The 17,881-nt window shown below is 40.2% G+C and overlaps 9 protein-coding genes across 9 annotated transcripts; 5 read left to right on the plus strand and 4 right to left on the minus strand.

Annotated features, from left to right (window-relative positions):
* Positions 1-100: 100 nt before the first annotated feature.
* Positions 101-521, plus strand: RO3G_16613 (uncharacterized protein; the record flags this gene model as incomplete). Its single annotated transcript, XM_067671197.1, has 2 exons — positions 101-104; positions 238-521. 2 exons carry the CDS (start codon positions 101-103, stop codon positions 519-521), a joined length of 288 nt encoding a protein of 95 aa, XP_067527298.1.
* Positions 522-799: 278 nt separating this feature from the next.
* RO3G_16614 (uncharacterized protein) lies at positions 800-1,696 on the minus strand (the record flags this gene model as incomplete). Its single annotated transcript, XM_067671198.1, has 3 exons — positions 800-961; positions 1,019-1,491; positions 1,651-1,696. 3 exons carry the CDS (start codon positions 1,694-1,696, stop codon positions 800-802), a joined length of 681 nt encoding a protein of 226 aa, XP_067527299.1.
* Positions 1,697-2,053: 357 nt separating this feature from the next.
* Positions 2,054-3,555, minus strand: RO3G_16615 (uncharacterized protein; the record flags this gene model as incomplete). Its single annotated transcript, XM_067671199.1, has 3 exons — positions 2,054-2,124; positions 2,171-2,596; positions 2,643-3,555. The coding sequence occupies 3 exons, from the start codon at positions 3,553-3,555 to the stop codon at positions 2,054-2,056; spliced, it is 1,410 nt and encodes a 469-aa protein (XP_067527300.1).
* Positions 3,556-4,147: 592 nt separating this feature from the next.
* RO3G_16616 (uncharacterized protein) lies at positions 4,148-5,094 on the minus strand (the record flags this gene model as incomplete). The annotated part of the gene is made up of 3 exons (XM_067671200.1): positions 4,148-4,446; positions 4,492-5,025; positions 5,082-5,094. The coding sequence occupies 3 exons, from the start codon at positions 5,092-5,094 to the stop codon at positions 4,148-4,150; spliced, it is 846 nt and encodes a 281-aa protein (XP_067527301.1).
* A 2,271-nt stretch (positions 5,095-7,365) lies between these two features.
* On the plus strand, positions 7,366-8,448 carry RO3G_16617 (uncharacterized protein; the record flags this gene model as incomplete). Its single annotated transcript, XM_067671201.1, has 4 exons — positions 7,366-7,580; positions 7,631-7,935; positions 7,996-8,068; positions 8,130-8,448. 4 exons carry the CDS (start codon positions 7,366-7,368, stop codon positions 8,446-8,448), a joined length of 912 nt encoding a protein of 303 aa, XP_067527302.1.
* A 503-nt stretch (positions 8,449-8,951) lies between these two features.
* On the plus strand, positions 8,952-12,142 carry RO3G_16618 (uncharacterized protein; the record flags this gene model as incomplete). Its single annotated transcript, XM_067671202.1, has 3 exons — positions 8,952-9,185; positions 9,240-12,054; positions 12,105-12,142. 3 exons carry the CDS (start codon positions 8,952-8,954, stop codon positions 12,140-12,142), a joined length of 3,087 nt encoding a protein of 1,028 aa, XP_067527303.1.
* Positions 12,143-12,318: 176 nt separating this feature from the next.
* Positions 12,319-13,350, plus strand: RO3G_16619 (spermidine synthase; the record flags this gene model as incomplete). Its single annotated transcript, XM_067671203.1, has 4 exons — positions 12,319-12,394; positions 12,450-12,588; positions 12,637-12,691; positions 12,742-13,350. The coding sequence occupies 4 exons, from the start codon at positions 12,319-12,321 to the stop codon at positions 13,348-13,350; spliced, it is 879 nt and encodes a 292-aa protein (XP_067527304.1).
* A 109-nt stretch (positions 13,351-13,459) lies between these two features.
* RO3G_16620 (TATA-box-binding protein) lies at positions 13,460-14,336 on the minus strand (the record flags this gene model as incomplete). Its single annotated transcript, XM_067671204.1, has 4 exons — positions 13,460-13,630; positions 13,678-13,938; positions 13,993-14,080; positions 14,137-14,336. The coding sequence occupies 4 exons, from the start codon at positions 14,334-14,336 to the stop codon at positions 13,460-13,462; spliced, it is 720 nt and encodes a 239-aa protein (XP_067527305.1).
* A 2,259-nt stretch (positions 14,337-16,595) lies between these two features.
* RO3G_16621 (uncharacterized protein) lies at positions 16,596-17,371 on the plus strand (the record flags this gene model as incomplete). Its single annotated transcript, XM_067671205.1, has 4 exons — positions 16,596-16,654; positions 16,779-16,812; positions 16,864-17,076; positions 17,126-17,371. 4 exons carry the CDS (start codon positions 16,596-16,598, stop codon positions 17,369-17,371), a joined length of 552 nt encoding a protein of 183 aa, XP_067527306.1.
* Positions 17,372-17,881: the final 510 nt, after the last annotated feature.

The raw sequence follows: 17,881 nt of genomic DNA on the forward strand, positions 1-17,881 counted from the left end.
AACCCTCCCCTCAGACATTTATTTTCACAACATGGAGCATACAAAAAAAGTGTATGTGCGTTAGTTCATTCAAAGGTGCCTTTGTAGAAGGTTACACACAATGGGTAAACGTTGATTTCTTTTAAAATTAGCTCATTTGAGTCCAAGGTCTCTTGAAAGGGAACATTGGGTTGATCACCTAAAGATCCTTCCTCGCTCATTTCAACCAAACCCTGGTCGCTTTCCTTTTGACTAAAGGGGAACCATCCAGCGTCTGTAGACCTTTTGATTCACCTGTCGTTTGGAATGAAGCCCAAGATAGAGTTGAAAGCCGTGGTGTGATTCATCCTCCTACTGTCCTGATCCGTCTTCTTGGTGATGTGGTGAGGGTGGCGGATGAGAAGTCGCTTGTGTCTTTTGAATCCTTGGACTCGACGACCATCGTCAGCGGGGACGATGTCAGCGTCGTGCTTTTTGTTCAAGGCCAGTCAGCAGGATGGCCTGTGGATGGATGCAATAGAGTTCAGGGAGACATTATCTGATGCTATTTTTGAATGCTCCATGTGTTCATCTTTTATACAAACATCTCGAGAATAAAAGATGGCACAGAAAAAGCTTGTTTTTATTCAAACCAAAAAAAAAGAATAGAATCGTTTGTTTATATTTACAATATTTAAATAAAATAGGCGTGGGGGGTATGGTTTGCTTCATCCTCTGTTTTAAACAATGATTTCAACTTTGTCACTTTTGAACTCACCATAAATCGTTGTTTCCTTCATCTCTTCCAGTACTTTAATCATCTCTGCTATTTCTATTTTTTCTATAAAAAGATGAGCATCGAAATGTAAACAGAACCAATCATGCATTTACCAGGGGTTAATTGATGTGCTTTTTTATAGGATTCGACTGCACTATCATAAAGTAAGACAGATTCAACTTCATCATCTACTAGACTTGATTTTGTCATGAGAAGTCCAGCCAACTATATACAAAAGAATGAATACAAACAAGGAATGAAAAAAAGTGATGAATGCGTTACCAATTCCCAAATGAAAGGATGTTCTTTTGATAGTTTGGTGACATGTAATTCATTGGCTTTATAAGCCAATTCGATTGCCTTTGATACTACCTCTATTCTTTCTTGGGTCTTATTGAGCAACTTTTCCTGATGGGTCAAACAGGCAGTCCAGAAAGAGATCAATTCCCAATTCTCGCTGTATCCCGGCACCTGCTGAATGAGTTCAATGACCGCGTTCAAAACCGTATTGGCATGCTCCTGTTGCAAGGGTAAATCAAGAGCCAAGCCATAGGTTTTCAACTCTTGAATCAGACACTTCCATTCATGCACATCCACCTCACTGGATGGTATCTCAAACGCATAGCCGAGCGCTTCCTCGTACAGTTCGATTTCTTCCTTTGGCACCTGCTGTCTCAGCAAGAGTGCTTCATACGCAACCTCATCCACCGCGACCCCATCATCACTTTCCTCATCCGTCTGCAACAGACCCGCCTCTTGTTATGCAAACCGATGGAGGTGTTGCATTCGGAGTTGATTGGCAAGGATCATGTCCGCACAAGCCACTCTCAATTTCAATTGAGGCTGCGTTTTCAATTCGGTTCGAAAGAGTGCAACACCTTGCTTTAATTTCTCAATGTCTCTCCTCGTTTTACCAACCTCCATCGATTTATTTTCTTTTTGAAATTGATCCAGTGCCATCCTAAATAATCCATGGGCCATCGCATCGTCTCCTTGAATGAATTCATCCATGGCCAAGTCTACCAGTTCTTGTGCTGTGGGTTGTATTCCCTCATCATCAATAGTTAATAATACCTCACCTTCTTCTTTCTCCACTGGTTCTATTTTGGTCCGTTTGTTATTTTCCTCTAAACTAGTCTGATAATTTCTCTTCATTTTTTTTTATTAAAAAGAAAAAAAGAAAAAGGAAAAAAAAAAAAGAATTCGCAGCCCTTTTTTTTTCTGGAGGAAGGTCTCATTCTTTGTGGCTTGGTTCATTTTCATGCTTTTTAAAAAAAGATGATGGAGGGATGATTTATTGAATTTACACTGAAAACTTTACACGGTGAATGCATTGGGTGAAATGATTCTGGGTACATCTCGATTGATATGATGAAGCACCAAGAGATCTAGAGATGAGATGAGCTAAAGAAATAGAATTGAAATGATGCTTACCAAACGATGCATTTCCTTTTAAATGGTCTGGTATTTTATCTTGTATCCGTGACGGATCGAGATCACTGGCTGTCGGTTGAGGAAACTCTTCCATGTGTTTATCTCGCATGATGTACATTTCTTTTCTACGCTTCAAGTGCTCAATCATCTTTTGTGCAAAGACCACGGCCACTTGCACTGAATTATCCAGTCGTGTAGGTAAATAATTTGGACATAAAAACCAATATTGACTGATGAATTCAGGCGGCACGAACCAGCAGTCTGGATTACCCAATTCACCTCCGATGAACAAGGCATGTTCTAATAAATAATTAAAGAGTTCATTGGCATCATAATAATCCTGAAAGAGAATCATGTAATCACGCATCATCGGTCCAGGAACGAGATCGATCCGTGGATCGTGAGGCACGTTGCGTTGTAATTCAGCTAGTCAAACAGTGAGATAAAAAGGAAAAAGACTTGATGGACTTACTTGGCGTCAGTAGGTATTCATCCCCGCCTTCTTCTTTGATCGTCCTCATCTTGAGCACGGCCTCTAACGGAGGCATGGGTCCTGGCACATAGAGTTTAGGATGCTCGGTGGTTTCTGTCTCTGTCCAGAAATCATTTTCGACCGCCAGTTGGGGTTGAAAGCTGTCCGAGACAGGATCGGTGCTGCTGTCCTCTGGACTTTCTTTGGGAGCAAAGAGGTTGCGGATGTCGAGGGGAATCAGGCTGGTGATCTCGGTCGGGAGTTGATCGAGCCAGCTGGTGGGTGGGATGTCCTTGAGATGATGGACGAATTCGGTGATCAGGTCAGGCTGGAGGATGGATTGCATCAGGGTTGGATTGAGCAAGTCATCGATCGAGAAGGAAGAGAGGGTGGAAGCGAGAGTGAAGGCAGGGGAGGAGATCGGATCTGGTTCACCAGTGATGATGTATCGTTTGTGATTCAAAAAGAACTCGAGTGATTGAGGAATATCCTCTGATTTCGAAAACGTCACCATGTCCGCACCCATCTTGTCTCGAAAGCCCGTGTCATAAAACTTGGGGACATCGACCGCCTTGGCCATACAAGTGATCTTGAACGTCAGTAGTTGTCCCTTCAGATACTTGTTTTCATAGTCTAATTCTTGTACTTTAGCCCTCAATCGTTTGCACTCCTTCAGTGCTTCATCACGCATCTGAAGGTATCGCTTGTTGTTGCTCTCTGCTTCTTTCATCTCCCGTCTCTTTCGTTCCCTAAAGGCTCTCTGGGCAGCCCTGTTCTGTGCCTTGCGTTGTGCTGGTGACGGTGGATTTGGTTTTCGCCCTGGCTTCTTGCGAGGTTTGATGGGTTTGCCATTGGCATCCAGATTGCCAAGTTCATATTCAGGATCAAAATGCTCAAAAGATAAGTCAGACATGGGTTTGTAAAGAAAAGAAAGAGGGAAGAAAAAGAAGTGGGAATTAGAGAAGATGGATGATCAGCTCGTGACACCTTGTTTTTAAAAAAAATAGTTTTATTCTACTGCATGTGAATGAATGGTGAATTTGCTTCTTTATGCAAACACTCTTTATTTTCACATGTTCATGGGTAATTTATACTCCAATGTTTTACAAACCCCATTTATTTTATCAAGTCAATCCTTCACTCCCTTTTTAATTAGTCACCCCCCCCCCTTCTCCTCTCTTCAACAACCACCCTTTTCCATTCATCCACAAACACATCTCAATCCATTCCCCGTGGATCTAAAGTAAATTTAGAAAAGATCGTTTTCATTCAATGCTACACAGAAATTAAATGTGCATGGGAAAACTCAGATGACAAGAAAAGAGTGTTACGTGTCTCACTCTATCCTCCCCACACTTCTTTAACACTATTGCTTTCAACCTGGGAAAATAAATAAATAAATCTGTTTCATGAAAAAGATCAAAGTTGGTTTATTTTGTACTTGCTAATTCAATTAATTCACACACAATTTTGACTGCATCCATTCTTGAAATATGACCAAATATCTAAACAAGATTAGCCTTTCCATCGTTTGCTTTCCAATCCCTTACCTTCAAACGACCTTCTTTATCCAAGCCCATGTTGGTCGTCGTGAGTTTTCCGATGGCCAAGGCGCCCACGTTTATTTTTGTGATGTGAAGGATGTGATCTTGCAAGGCAAAGATAAAGTCTTTGGGATCCTTTAACCTCTTACACATCTTCATCACCTCAGGTATCTTCAGCTTGAGCGTGATATTGGCCAATTCTTTCAAATCATGAATCACGTATTCAATCTCGAGTGCATGTTGTACATTTCGTGTCGGTGCTATTCACATCATCAGTCACGTCCTTTTTCTTTTTATTCACTTACCTTTCACCAGTTCATCTTCCAACGGAGCCAATTCAAACAAGGTCGTCACCCACGTCTTGATCACACTGTGAAAGGTAGGTGAGGGGATCGGCAAAGGGGAAATATGACAAGCATAATTCTTTTTTAACCACTCCATCACCTCTGTCGTCACAATATTCTTGGCCTTGGCAAGCATCACTGGAAAATAAGTAAAATCAGGGCTGTGGGTCGATTGGACGGTGGCAGGGAGCAAGAGAAAGATGTGTTGTGTGTCGGCCTTGTCCTTTGTGAACCGTAACTGGATCGTCAGCTTGAGTGGTTTGACGTGTCGATCATAAAATGTGATTTCTGGAATCGACGCATGTTCAAATCGAACATCCTTAATCTCTCCTCGTGAGCTCTGCTGAATCGTCTTGCCGGCGATCGACAGTTGTAAACCTGAACAGAGAAAGAGGGCGAGACTTCGTGGTTTGTTGCGACTGGAGCGTGTGTCGTTGTCAAAGGAAAATAAAGGTGAGCAGCGGTACAAGTTAAATGTCTTGTTGGCTAATTCAACTAGAAAAAAAAAATCGTTTAATTCTTCACTCAACCATTCGCTTCTTATTTTCTACCAAGTCCGTCCATCCAAAGAGATGCATGGGCAAAACACTTTTCCTTTTTTTGAAAAAAAAAAAAAAAAAAAAAAAAAAAAAGGAGCAACGGAGTTTCAAGTTGGATGGAACCGATGAAAAACTTTTTTTCCAAGCAAGTGTATCAAAACACCCCATCCCAAAGAGAACATGCCCTCTTCTGAACCATTCGCTTTGATCCCATTCTCTTTTCTGGGTTATCTTCTCTCTTTTCTTGACACTCTTCTTGGCTCCAAACGAGCATGTTGAGCCATCGACTGCTTCTCTTTCACTGACAGGCCAAGAGGGCCTCGTTCAGCTCATGGGCCGTTCTCTGCCACTGATCAGGATGAAGCCACACCACCGCAGGACGGTGTTGGCCATTCAAGCCATCGTCCGTTCCAAAAAAAAAAGAAGGATGCTCTTCTCCCTCGGGGTCCTCTGCTGCCAATTCAAGTGGTCTCGCTTAAGCGAACCTTGACGGCTGCGTTCGATCCGTTGCTGAAGGTGAAAACAGCGTGTCCAAGATCTCGATTGTCTGTCAAAAGGACCCTTTGAAACAGAGGATTGCCTCTAGGTACAACGCGTTGACTCCTCCCATGGCTGTCTTCACATCACCCGATTGAACAGCAAACAAAGATGCATTCTTTTTTGAAGGCTGTCTGAACCCACCACCCACTTTCTTGGATGAATGGGTCTGCCACATCCTTCCACGATCCAAGAGTCCAACACCAGTGGATCAAGCCCTCTTTCTCTTTCACTTCTTGTTCCCTTTCTTCTTTGCACCTTACTCTTTCTTCACTTTGACTTTAGAGAATGGCTGTTCCCATTCTTCTTTTGATGTTGTCTTTTTTTGTAAGAGTTGCACTCACTGCAGAAAAAGTAAAAGAAAGAATCGTATTCATGCTTTTTTTTTTTTACTTTGGAACTGCTTCAAAAAAGTGTATCGACCAAGACACTCTGTCCTTAATACCCGTGTGGTGAGAAAAGGTCAGGAGAGGATCAAAAGAAAAAATGGTGGGCATTGTTTCTGTGAGGTCGAGTCATTCCAAAAAAAAAAAAAAAAAAAATAAGTCAAGAAAGGTCATGATGGGATAGGATGAAGAAAACGATTTTATAACCACCGGTCTATACATCCATTTTTTTTTTATTTTTCTTTGGGTAGTGGAGTGTATTGTGAAATGAACAATACACAGATTGGACAAAACAGCGGGTGCCATTGTATACCGTAGCTCAAGCTATCAAAACAGCAAAAGCTACTTTAACCTCAGAGCTTTTCCATCCGCCCTTTCTACAGCAACACAGGGTATGAGCCATGTGGATACAAGTGTCAGCATGTGGTGCATCATGGCGAATAAACAACGGCAGTGATCATGTTGTGTTCAATACACTCCTTGGGGTGAAATAACGTGAATGGGAGGAGGTAGAGGATTGTTTTATAAAAGATGAATTGATTTGGTTGAAACAAAACTATTGACTGCTTCTATACAACATCATCTCTTTGATGGTTCCCATCCCTTTCAACTCATTCTGGTCAACCCGACTCTTTTCTGGTCTACAGAGTATCACTGGCGACACTTTCTATCATGTTGATCACCCATTTGTATGTTCTGCACGTTGCGTCCCAGCTAGTAAAGGAGAGGAAGATTGAGAACCATACCTTTTTTGTTTAGAACGGGCTAGATCCAAAAATCCTATTTTGCCTCCCCTCCACTGACTTGACCTCTTTTGAAAGTTCCACATGGTAGATAGCTCAGCATGGAAGTTCTGTCATTTGCTTTTCTTTTTGGGTAAAAGGGGAGCAGAAGCAAACAACGAGCAGCTCGCTTAAAATGGTATGGGCCATGTGAAGAGTGAAACACATTCCATGTCGTTATTGAGCCAAAAAAAAAAAAAAAAAAAGGGATGACCAACTGGAAAGTGTGGATACCCAGGCCGGCAGGGATCATCCTGTGTTTTGATGCCTGCCTCTTTACAGAGGACCGTGAAAACAAATGAATGGATCATTTGGCCTTTGTGTTTGGTTGGAATTTTGATAGACCGCTCCTAACCTCCCTCTGTTTCGCAGGACTCTGCCTCACCCGATGTCAAAGGTACCCAGAAGACGAGCCCCAAGAAGGTCATCTGTCCCGCTTTCAGATCTTGTTTCCACCCAAGGATCCAAGAGGGCTATCCCCATAAAAGCATCTTGTCAATCCTCACTGGGACAATGCACCTTGGATGCATTTTTTCACAAGGCGCAGTCCTTTTTTTTTTTTTTTTTTTTTTTCTTTAATCTATTTTTTTAATGTCTGAAAGATCACGACATTCAAAGACATCTTCAAGAGACCATTATAAAAGATCGACTTCGCCCGATAGACATCGTTATAGACGTTCTTCAAGAGACAGACGAGATGAAAGTCCATCAAAAAGACATTACAGGTCACATCATGATCCTGAAAGAAGAGAATTGAAACCTATCCATAATATTCCCATCTTACCAGGAGAAAGCTTTAGTGATTAGTAAGTGCTGCCTTTACCAGAAAAGAAAAATAACACTCTCTTTTCCACAGTCGAACACGCGTACGCAACGAGTCCACAGTGACCATCTGGGCCTCTTCTCCCGAACGTCCTCGTTCGATCAGCCCGAGGAGATATTCCAGTGAGGAGGAGAGCAGTGAAGAAGAAAGACGGAGGCATAAGCGAAAGCATAGCAAAAAGCATCGTAAACACAGCAGGAGCAGCAAAAAGAAGAAGAGGAGTAAGAGATATTCAGATACAGAATCTTCCTCCTCCGAAAGAGAAGAAGAAGAAGCGCCGGTTCAGAAAAGAAAGTTGGATTTGGATGATTCAGAAGATCTTTGGGTGGAGAAACAAGGTAAATCGAGCTTGTGTGTGTGTGTGTGAATTGGATGAGGATAACCGTGTTTGTATGTAGTGGATCTTCCAGAAGATTTAGCACCTGTGGGTCCTGTTCCCTTGATCGAAACAGACTCTCATAACGAAAGACAGTAAATAGAAAGAAGAAAAAAAAAAAAAGAGTGAGACGACAAACTGACCTGTTCGCTCTAGATACGGTAGTGCTTTACTTCCAGGTGAAGGTTCAGCCATGGCAGCCTATGTTCAGCAAGGCAAACGTATCCCTCGTCGTGGTGAAATCGGTCTCAGTGGCGATAAGATTGCCGAGTTTGAAAAGGCAGGGTTTGTGATGAGTGGTAATCGACACCAACGCATGAACGCTGTTCGTCTTCGTAAAGAAAACCAAGTCATCTCTGCTGAAGAAAAACGTTTGGTCTTGCAGCATGCACAAGAACAGAAACTCAGGCGTGAAAATGAAATCATCTCTGGTTTCAGAGAGATTCTCAGTGAAAAGTTTAAAAAGGAAGAATAATAAAAATGATTGACGTAATTTTTTTTTTTTTTTGGTGGTTTTTTAATTAACACAGCGCATGTGTCTTTTTTCCCTTTTTAAATAACTCGCTTTTTCTCTCTCTCTCTCTCTTTTCTTATTTTCCTTTTTTTTTTTTTTTTTTTTTTTTTTCTTCACTTGCTCTAAAAAAAACAGAATGAAATACGTGCAAGTCTCTAAAGCACTGTATGACTATGATGCTCGAACAGAAGATGAGATTACAGTAAAAGAAAATGATATTTTGTATGTCATTGAGAAAGAAGACGATGACTGGTGGAAAGCTCAGTTGAAACAAGCTTCTGGAGAAGAAGGGGGTCCTATTGGTTTAGTACCTGCTCAATATTTAGAAGAAGTAATAATAAAGACCACAAGTTTTACAAATGGACTAAAGATAATAATAGGTTACCCCTATTGGCAGAGTGCGTGCAGAATATGATTATCAAGCACAACAAGAAGAAGAACTTTCTTTTGAAGAAGGAGATGAAATGGATTTATTAGAAAGAGACGACCCTGATTGGTATCTTGTTAAACATAGCCATGGTCAAGTAGGTCTAGCACCTAGTAATTATGTTCAATTAAGTGAACAGTACGAGATACAACAAGAAGAAGAGGAAGAACATGAAGAGCAGCCACATGCTATGCCTGTAGCTCCCCCTGTCAATCTCACTACGCCTACCAGTATTCCTTCACCTGTTGTACAACCTGTCCTTAGTCACTCTGTAAAAAAAAAAAAAAAAAAAAAATGAAAAGCCTATTGATCTCTTTCTCTTTAGACGGGTCCCACGCGAGAGATGATCACGGACGACGCCCAATCCTGGACGGTGCACGAATACGACCCGGTGAAGAAGAAGAAGAAGAAGGGCAAAGGCAACTTATTTATCGGCAACGGCATGCTTTGTTACGGAAGCGAAACGGATAAGGCCTCACCCGTACAACAATATCCCATCTTGGATGTGAAAAAGTACTTGTTTGACAGCAAAAACTTGCACATCGAGGTCGAAGGCGATCGACAGGCCATCTTGGATTTTCAGGCCTCGTCCAAGTCGGAAGCCAAGGCCATTCTGGTGAAAATCAGTGATTCCATTCGGGCTGCTCAGACGACGGCAACGCAAGTCAGTCCTCAGCAGCAAGTGGCTGCCCCAGCGGCTGCGATCGCGCCTTCGGCTGAGGTTCCAGAAGCCGTGGAAGAATTGAAGTGTGAGCCGAAGTGGGGGATCTCCATTTATGATTTCCATGCGGAGGGAGGGGATGAATTGAGTGTGGCTGAAAATGAACAGGTGTATGTGTTGGATTATGTGACGGATGATGGTTGGTGGCGTGTACAAAAGGTGAACGGTGAAGTCGGCCTTGTGCCTTCGTCGTATGTGGAATTCGACCGACAGGAAGAAGACGAAGGGGCTGCGCCAAGGGTGGATAACAGTGTAGAGGAGATTCGAAGACAGCGTGAACAGGAAGAACGTGAGTTGCAGCAAAGACGGATTGCAGAAGAACAAGAAAGAGAAGAACGAAAACGAAGAGAGGAAGAGAGAAGAAGAGAAGAGGAAGAAAGAGTTCGTAGGGAACAAGAAGAGAACAGACGGAGAGAAGAAGAGCGACGTAGACAAGAAGCTGCTGCTGCTGCTGCTGCTAAACGTGCCGAGGCCGCTCGATTGGAAGAAGAGAGACGCAAAAGTGCTGCCTTGTCTCGTTCTCTTTCCACCTCGTCATCCAAATCGACCCGTCAGCAGGATTTACCAAAGCCAGATCTCTCGAAAATCAGGACTTGGACCGATCGCACGGGTGCCTTTCGAGTGGAAGCTCAATTTGTTGATTTCCACAATGGTAAATTACGTCTTCATAAATTGAATGGTGTCAAAATTGATGTACCCGCCGAGAAAATGTCCCCGGCTGATCTCGATTGGGTCAATCAACATCTTCACAAGACTCCATCCGCAACCGAAGACATCGCACCTCCAATGCCCACACGACCTGCAGAAAAGAAGCGGAATGAAAACTGGGATTGGTTTGATTGGTTTATGACCATCGGCATTCCTCATCAAGCCTCACTTCAATATGCCTCTGCTTTTAAGGCAGACAAGTTGGATGACAGCGATATTCCCAAATTGACTCACAAACAGATGAAGACATTAGGACTAAAGGAAGAGCATGTTCAGCGAGTGGAAAGATTCATTGAGACAGGTCAATCCGAAGATCCAGAAGAAGCAATCAAAGAAAAACAACAATCCCAAATTGAAAAGGATGAAGAACTAGCCAGAAGGCTTCAAAGAGAGTTTGATGAGGCGAATAAAAACAAAAAGAGTAGTAGCACTCCGGCCGGTAGACCCAGACCTTCTGTCTCTGCACCCAAGGATGTGCATCCTGATTTGTTGGAATTTATTGGTAATCAATTGACAACCAACGATAAGGGTAAAGAGCCAGAGAAGCCAAAGAATGACCTCGTTGGATTCACTGATGATGCTTGGGCGCCTCGTTCCGGCTCTTCTCCTATCCCAACATTAACCCCTCTCAAGCCAACACCCGCAACCACTTCCACTCCTCCTCCTCCTCCTCCTGCTGCTCCCCCCGTTGCACCAGTAGCACCCATCCCGACCGGTCCATCTCCTGAGGAATTAAGAGCTCAAGAGGCTGAACGTAAACGTATTGCTGAAGAAGAGCAAATTCAAAAGATCAAGTTGATGAACTTGCAGCGTCAAGCGGAAGAACAACAGCGACAGTTGGAAGAACTTCAGAAATTAACCAAGCAGCAATTGGAGCTTCAAAAGCAACTTGCTATGCAAACAGGTACTCAGCAACAACAACAGCAACAGCAGCAGCAGATGCAGCAAATCCAACTTCAACAGCAGCAACTTCAGCACCAATTGGCTCAACAACCTGCTCAACTTCAACCGTCGCTTGCTCAACAGCCTACGCAACTTTTGTCTGCCGGTCGACCTCGACCTGTGCCTAACCATCGACTTTCTTCTGATCCTTCCCTTGGTCAGTGGCAAGCCGGCCACAAACCCACTGGATTCCAAGCCAATCAGCCTACTGGATTCCAAGCTACGCATCAGCCTACTGGATTCCAAGCTCAAGCACAACCTACCGGATTCCAAGCTCAAGCACAGCCCACCGGATTCCAAGCTCAACAACAACCTTTCCAGACAGGATTCCAGCAGACTGGATTTTCATCATCACAACCTGCAGCTTGGCAAAACCAACCACTTCAACCCCAAATGACTGGATTTCCACCCTCTACAGGATACAACAGCCAACCATCCAGTGTCCCAGTGAATTCCGTTCTTCCTCCACCTCTCGTGCCAACGGCTGCAGGACAGTCATCTTATAACAGTGGCATTCAAAGATCTCATACTATCGCAGCTCAGCCTACAGGAAGACACTGGAATAATGCTACGCCAGACAATCCATTCGGATCACCTACACTATCCCCCTTACAAGCGCAAATGACTGGTGTTCAATTTTCTACACCAAGTCCAAACGCATTCAATCACAGTCCTCTACAGTCCTCTACGGGCCACATGCAACCCCAAATGACCGGAGTTCAACCTCCTGCGACTCACAGTATTTTTACACCTCAAGGATCAATGCAGTGTAAGTTGTCTGAATCCTATCCTTCACTCTTCTAACCCCTTTTTCTATAGACGGTCAATCAGCATTTCCAGGGGATCGTCGTTGGTAGAAAGACATTTTTTTATAATAAATATCGTTCTTTACACTTCTTTTTTTCTTGCACACAGACATTTGTAGTAAAAATAGTCACACCAACCACTTTTTTTTTTATATATCCAAACAGAGAGAAAAAAAAGTTTTTTTTTTTTTCTTCTTTTCTTTTTATCAAAAAAACATCTATCAAGAATGGCTGCACCTCTTTCTCACCCTTGCATTGTGGACGGTTGGTTCATGGAAAAGTCAACCATGTGGCCTGGTCAAGGTAATGATAAAAGAATAGCAAGTGGGATGGAAAGTTGATGATGATGTGTGTGTAGCCATGTCTATCAAGGTAGAAGAAATTCTTCACGTTGAAAAGTCAAAGTACCAAGACGTTTTAGTTTTCCAATCATCCAACTATGGTAACGTCTTGGTGCTTGATAATGTCATTCAAGCTACTGAACGTGATGAATTCTCGTAAGTGTCTTTATATTTTATGATGCATTCTTTCTGATTGTAAACTAGTTACCAAGAAATGATCACTCACCTTGCCATGAACTCTCACCCTTGTCCCAAGAAGGTAATAAATTGAAAGGAGAAAGACAGGAAACTGATCGTGATGATTGACAGGTCCTTGTGATTGGTGGTGGTGATGGTGGTGTCCTTCGTGAGGTCGTCAAGCACGAATCTGTTGAAGAAGCCATCTTGGTTGATATTGATGAAGCCGTTCCTCGTGTCAGCAAAAAATACCTCCCCAACATGGCCATCGGCTTTGAACACCCCAAGGTCAAGGTCCACATTGGTGATGGCTTTGAATTCTTAAAGGACAAGATCAACCAATACGATGTCATCATCACAGACTCCTCTGACCCTGATGGTCCTGCTGAATCCCTCTTTGGTGCTGAATTCTTCCAATTGTTAAAGAACGCCTTGACTGAAAATGGTGTCTTTTCTACTCAAGGTGAATGCATGTGGCTTCACTTGCCCTTGATCAAGAAGGTCAAGGATTTCTGTAAGGATCTCTATCCTCGTGTTGAATACGCCTATACTTGCATCCCTACCTACCCCTGTGGTCAAATCGGTCACATCTTGTGTTCCAAGGATCCTAATGCTGTCCTCAAGGAACCTCTTCGCAAGTTCACTCCTGAACAAGAAGAAAAACTCATGCGTTATTACAGTGCTGACATGCACAAAGCTGCTTTCGTTTTGCCTCAATTCGCAAAGAAGGCTTTAGAATAAATTGAATCCTCTTTTTTTTGTTTACATTCCATTATTAAAATATATATTTTTATTATCATACAATTTTCTTATTTTTTTATACACAAACATGGCAACCATGCAACGTAAATCAAGGTTTACGGAATTCAGTAAGTACAGGATATATCGCTTGAAAAGCTTGATAGATTTCTTCTCTCACTTTGGCACCTGTTAATACAATCTTACCAGAAACAAAGATCAATAACACAATCTTGGGCTTGACCATACGATAGATCAGACCAGGAAATAATTCAGGTTCATACTAAAAAGACAGTGAATATGAATGTGATGATCAACAGCATGACTTACAGAACTAAAGTGACCGTGAGAGTAAGCTAAACCTTCAAGACGGATAGGAAACTTGATATCACAAGAGCCCACAATGTTTTGAATTTTGAAATCCGTAAACTTGGCCTGAAAGCCCAACTTTTGAATAATACGAGCATATTTACGAGCAGCCAACTTGGAATCATCTTCTGATTTAGCACCTGTCACTACCATTTTGCCAGAAGCAAAAATCAAAGCCGTCGTCTTGGGTTCTCGAATACGCATAATCACTGCAGCAAAACGCTTTTTACATTTAAGAAAAAAAACAACACATCTCATATACAAAACGAGCTATACCTTTGGATTATACTCTGCATTACGTGCATGAAGAGCAATGGTTTTTAAATCAAGACGACAATCTAAATTGACAGTGGCAACAATGTTTCTGACAGGATGTTGGGTATTTAAAAAAAAATGACACAAAGATTTAATACAACTTACTGTAGAGTAGGAGTGATACCAGCTACAGCATAAGGATTGGCATTACTACTGGGTGTAGGTGCATCGACAGGTGCAGGTGTTGAAGGAAGTGCGAATGGGGTTGAATTGTGAAGAGGGGTTGGGATAGAAGGTGTCTGTATAGAGGGTGTCTGCATAGCAGGTGTAGGCATGGAGGGTGTGGCAATATTGAAACCAGACATTTTGATTAGGAAATAAAAGATTTTTTTTTCAATTAAAAAAAAAAAAAATAATCGAGCTCTATTTATACTTTTTTTTTTTTGATAAAAAAAAGTGTGGCTTGCATCGGGGATAGAAATAGTTCCCAAAACTCTAAAACAATTGAACGTGTGACAGACATCAAATTACGGATGTTTATTTGATTGGGGTTTTTCAGTCTCCACTTTATTCATTTCACGAATCATTTATTTGTATTTTCGAGAAAGTTTGTTATTGTTTATCCATAAACAGTGTCACTTATTTTTCATATGGCACAGAACAAGCCGTTGGCTTCATTTATACTCTCATTTAAAAAATAAAGGAGACTTTCTTTATAAAAAGACATTCTCTATTTCTTTGTGTTCCTATAAAAGCTGCTAAGCATATTTAAAGTAATCATATGGTTTTTATAATCAATGCCTTTTTTTTATAATTAAAGTAATTACCCAAGTATTAAAAGGAAAAAGAAGGAAAGAACAGGCCAATCTTTTTTTACAATCCTCGTGTTTTTTTTTCATGACATGGGAAAATATTTCCATGATTTTTACTTCATTCCTAGCTCAACTTTAAAGTTGCCCATGGAATCAAGTATGTTTGTTTGACAGCCTTCATTACAATATTTATTTTTATAGTCATTTATCTGGAAAGACAACAATTTTACTGTATTCCGAAGCAGGAAAAAAAAAAAGAAAGAGGTGGGGGGGGAATAATAGAATGCAAGCTGCGCAGTTTCGAAGGATAAGCAAAAGTAGACAATTGATGACAGGGAGTACTTTAGGAGAGGGGGTTTGCTCATTATGTAACAATATATCCATCCACTTGCTTAAACACCTTCTAAAAAAGGGTTTTAGATGCAAACAAGGTCTGAAATGAACAAAGGGTGTTTTTTTAATGATTCGACATAAAGTGATTAAAATAGCTCCACAATTCCTCCCAAAAGTAGTGTGGATCTCAATATTTTACACGTCATTTATGCACTTGCAATTCAAATTATGCCTATGAATTCTATTTTATTCAAAGCCTACAAGAAGCATGATTGTACAAGTATAGCTGAGATTACTTGCATGAAACTAAATGAATGTATTATTTACAAAAAGTATGACATTCAGCGTGTGATTTCTCATCATAATGCAAGCTTAATACTGTTCATGACGGCAGGAAAACTTTGATCATTCTTGTCAGTATTCAAAATCGTACTACGTCTCTTTTTTTTTTCTATTGATATCCATAACTGTACTTGTACTTGTCACTCACTCCATGTAAAACAAATCCTCCAAATTGGGCTATTTGCATTTTTCTTTTTGTTTCGTGTTCTCACAGATCACTACGATAAAGTTCAAATCTTTCTGCATGCTTAGTTGAAAGAGAAAGAGGTGTATGATTTGTTCTTATATACCTTGGTCTATTTCTTTAGCTCGTTTTTTTTTTTTTTTGTCACAGGCAGTACATTTCATACTTGGTTGCTCTACTGTTTCTTTAATAAAGAACAACGAATGCTGATACGGATGCTGCTTAACAGAAAGCACTATGAATACTATTAGCATGTTTCTTCAATTCACTACTTGATGACATCAGATCAATGAAAGAAATTTGTACATCAAGATTTGAATGCAACAGAGCTTTTTTTTTTTTTTTTTTCCTTTAAAAAAAATAATTACATTTAGGGATAATTGAGTACTTTTATTCAAAATGTTGTTATGGATGTGTATTAATTTTAAAGTTGCTAAATCATACCGTAGATCTTTCTCAAATGCAAAAATATAATTTTTATTAATAGCTTTGCACATTCTCATTTGAATCTCATGTCATTCAACAATGCTTGTTACCAAGAGAACACTTGATCTTTGAAAAAATCACTATCCTCAAGAAAAAAAAAAAAGGGTAAAGTTGTCTTTATTAGACCTACTGCCAAATTCAATTAACGTAACAACTCGGATATAAAATCTGAATGTAAAAAAAAAAGATAAAAAAGAAAAAAAAAAAATATTACAAACAATTGTTTCTTTCTTTCTTCCTTTTCCATTAAAAAATGAATTCAATTGAAGATAAAAGTAAATAATAATGACAATAGCTAATATGAATATTAATCCTAAAAAACAATGATGATAGATGATAATAATAATAATAGCAAAAAGTACCAAGAATATAAAAGAAAAATCAAAGAAATAGAAGAAGTATGTACAAAATCTGTATTCAATGTTTTTCATTTATTTATTAAATATTTGCAACAGGAAAATGATCAAATGACTTTACAGTTAGCCAAAGCCCGTCATAAAATTAAGCGTCTTCGTATTGAAAGAGTGTAAGTATACAATGGATAAGAGTGGAAAAGACAAATTAACAAGTAGCAGTATTTTATTAGAAGAGATAGATGATTTAAGACAGACGAAGCGATTAAAAAAGACAGCCTTTGATAATAATGAAAGTGACTCTGAGGCATCTATTTCTGAATCTATAATTGTAATTATACATACGCAGTAATCGTATACACATACTTAACGTATTTCATAGTCTGAAGTGAAACCGGGCAGAAAAAGTAATAATCCAGCGGCCAATAAAAAGAAGAGAGATCCTAATGCACCCAAGGGACCTGGTAATGTCTTCTTTTTATATTGCCGAATGGAAAGAGACAATATTAAAGATGAAGTACCCAATGAATCCTTGGGGGAAGTGACTCGTTTATTGGGACAAAAATGGAAAGCGCTCACAAAAGAAGAAAAGCAGGTAAACTGATAGTCACATTACGGAATACAGTTGCTAATTTTGCTGATAGAAATACTATGATATCTACAAAAAAGAAATGGAAGAATACGAGTCAGCCATGAAAAGTTATACAGCAGCTGGTGGTGGAATTGAAGGTGCGGCTGCAGTAGAAGCTAGTAAATCAAAACAAGAAATGATTAAACCTGAAGACATTGAATATGATGATGAAGATGAAGTGGACATGCTTCAAGAAGATGATGAGGATGAAGTAGTAAACGATGATCAAATACAAACAACCACTGCAGACTTTGTATAAAATTTATTTTTCCTTTTTTTTTTTCGTACAAAAAATTTAGTTGATAGGTTTAATCTATATAATATTGTGTATAAATAATGAATAATATAAATAATAATAAATGGAGTTTTTTTTTACCTTGAAGTGTAAAGAGATCAAAGAGAACACAAAGGCTCTTAAATCTTGTACAAGATAATAAAATGCACGCAAACCTTCTGGATCTTTACTGTCATTGACCTCGACAAGTGAAGTTATTTTGGCAGTCTATCTCCTATCATTAACACATAGCCATAGTGTCACACGTTGTTATTTTACCTCAAAGGAAATATGTTCATTTCCAAGTCTCACTTCAATTTCTTGGCTACCCACAATATTCTTTTCTGGCCACTGACTGTCATCTTCTCTATGGGCGTACGCGTTAATGATTGTGATGTATGCAGAGTTTAATATTTACTTCATAATTTGACTTTCTTTAATAATCCTTTTTAATTCTTCAATCACTGCTGGACTAACGTGCACTGGGGATTTGTT

This window comes from Rhizopus delemar, genomic scaffold (genome assembly GCF_000149305.1).
Source record: "Rhizopus delemar RA 99-880 supercont3.21 genomic scaffold, whole genome shotgun sequence".
NCBI lineage: Eukaryota > Fungi > Mucoromycota > Mucoromycetes > Mucorales > Rhizopodaceae > Rhizopus > Rhizopus delemar.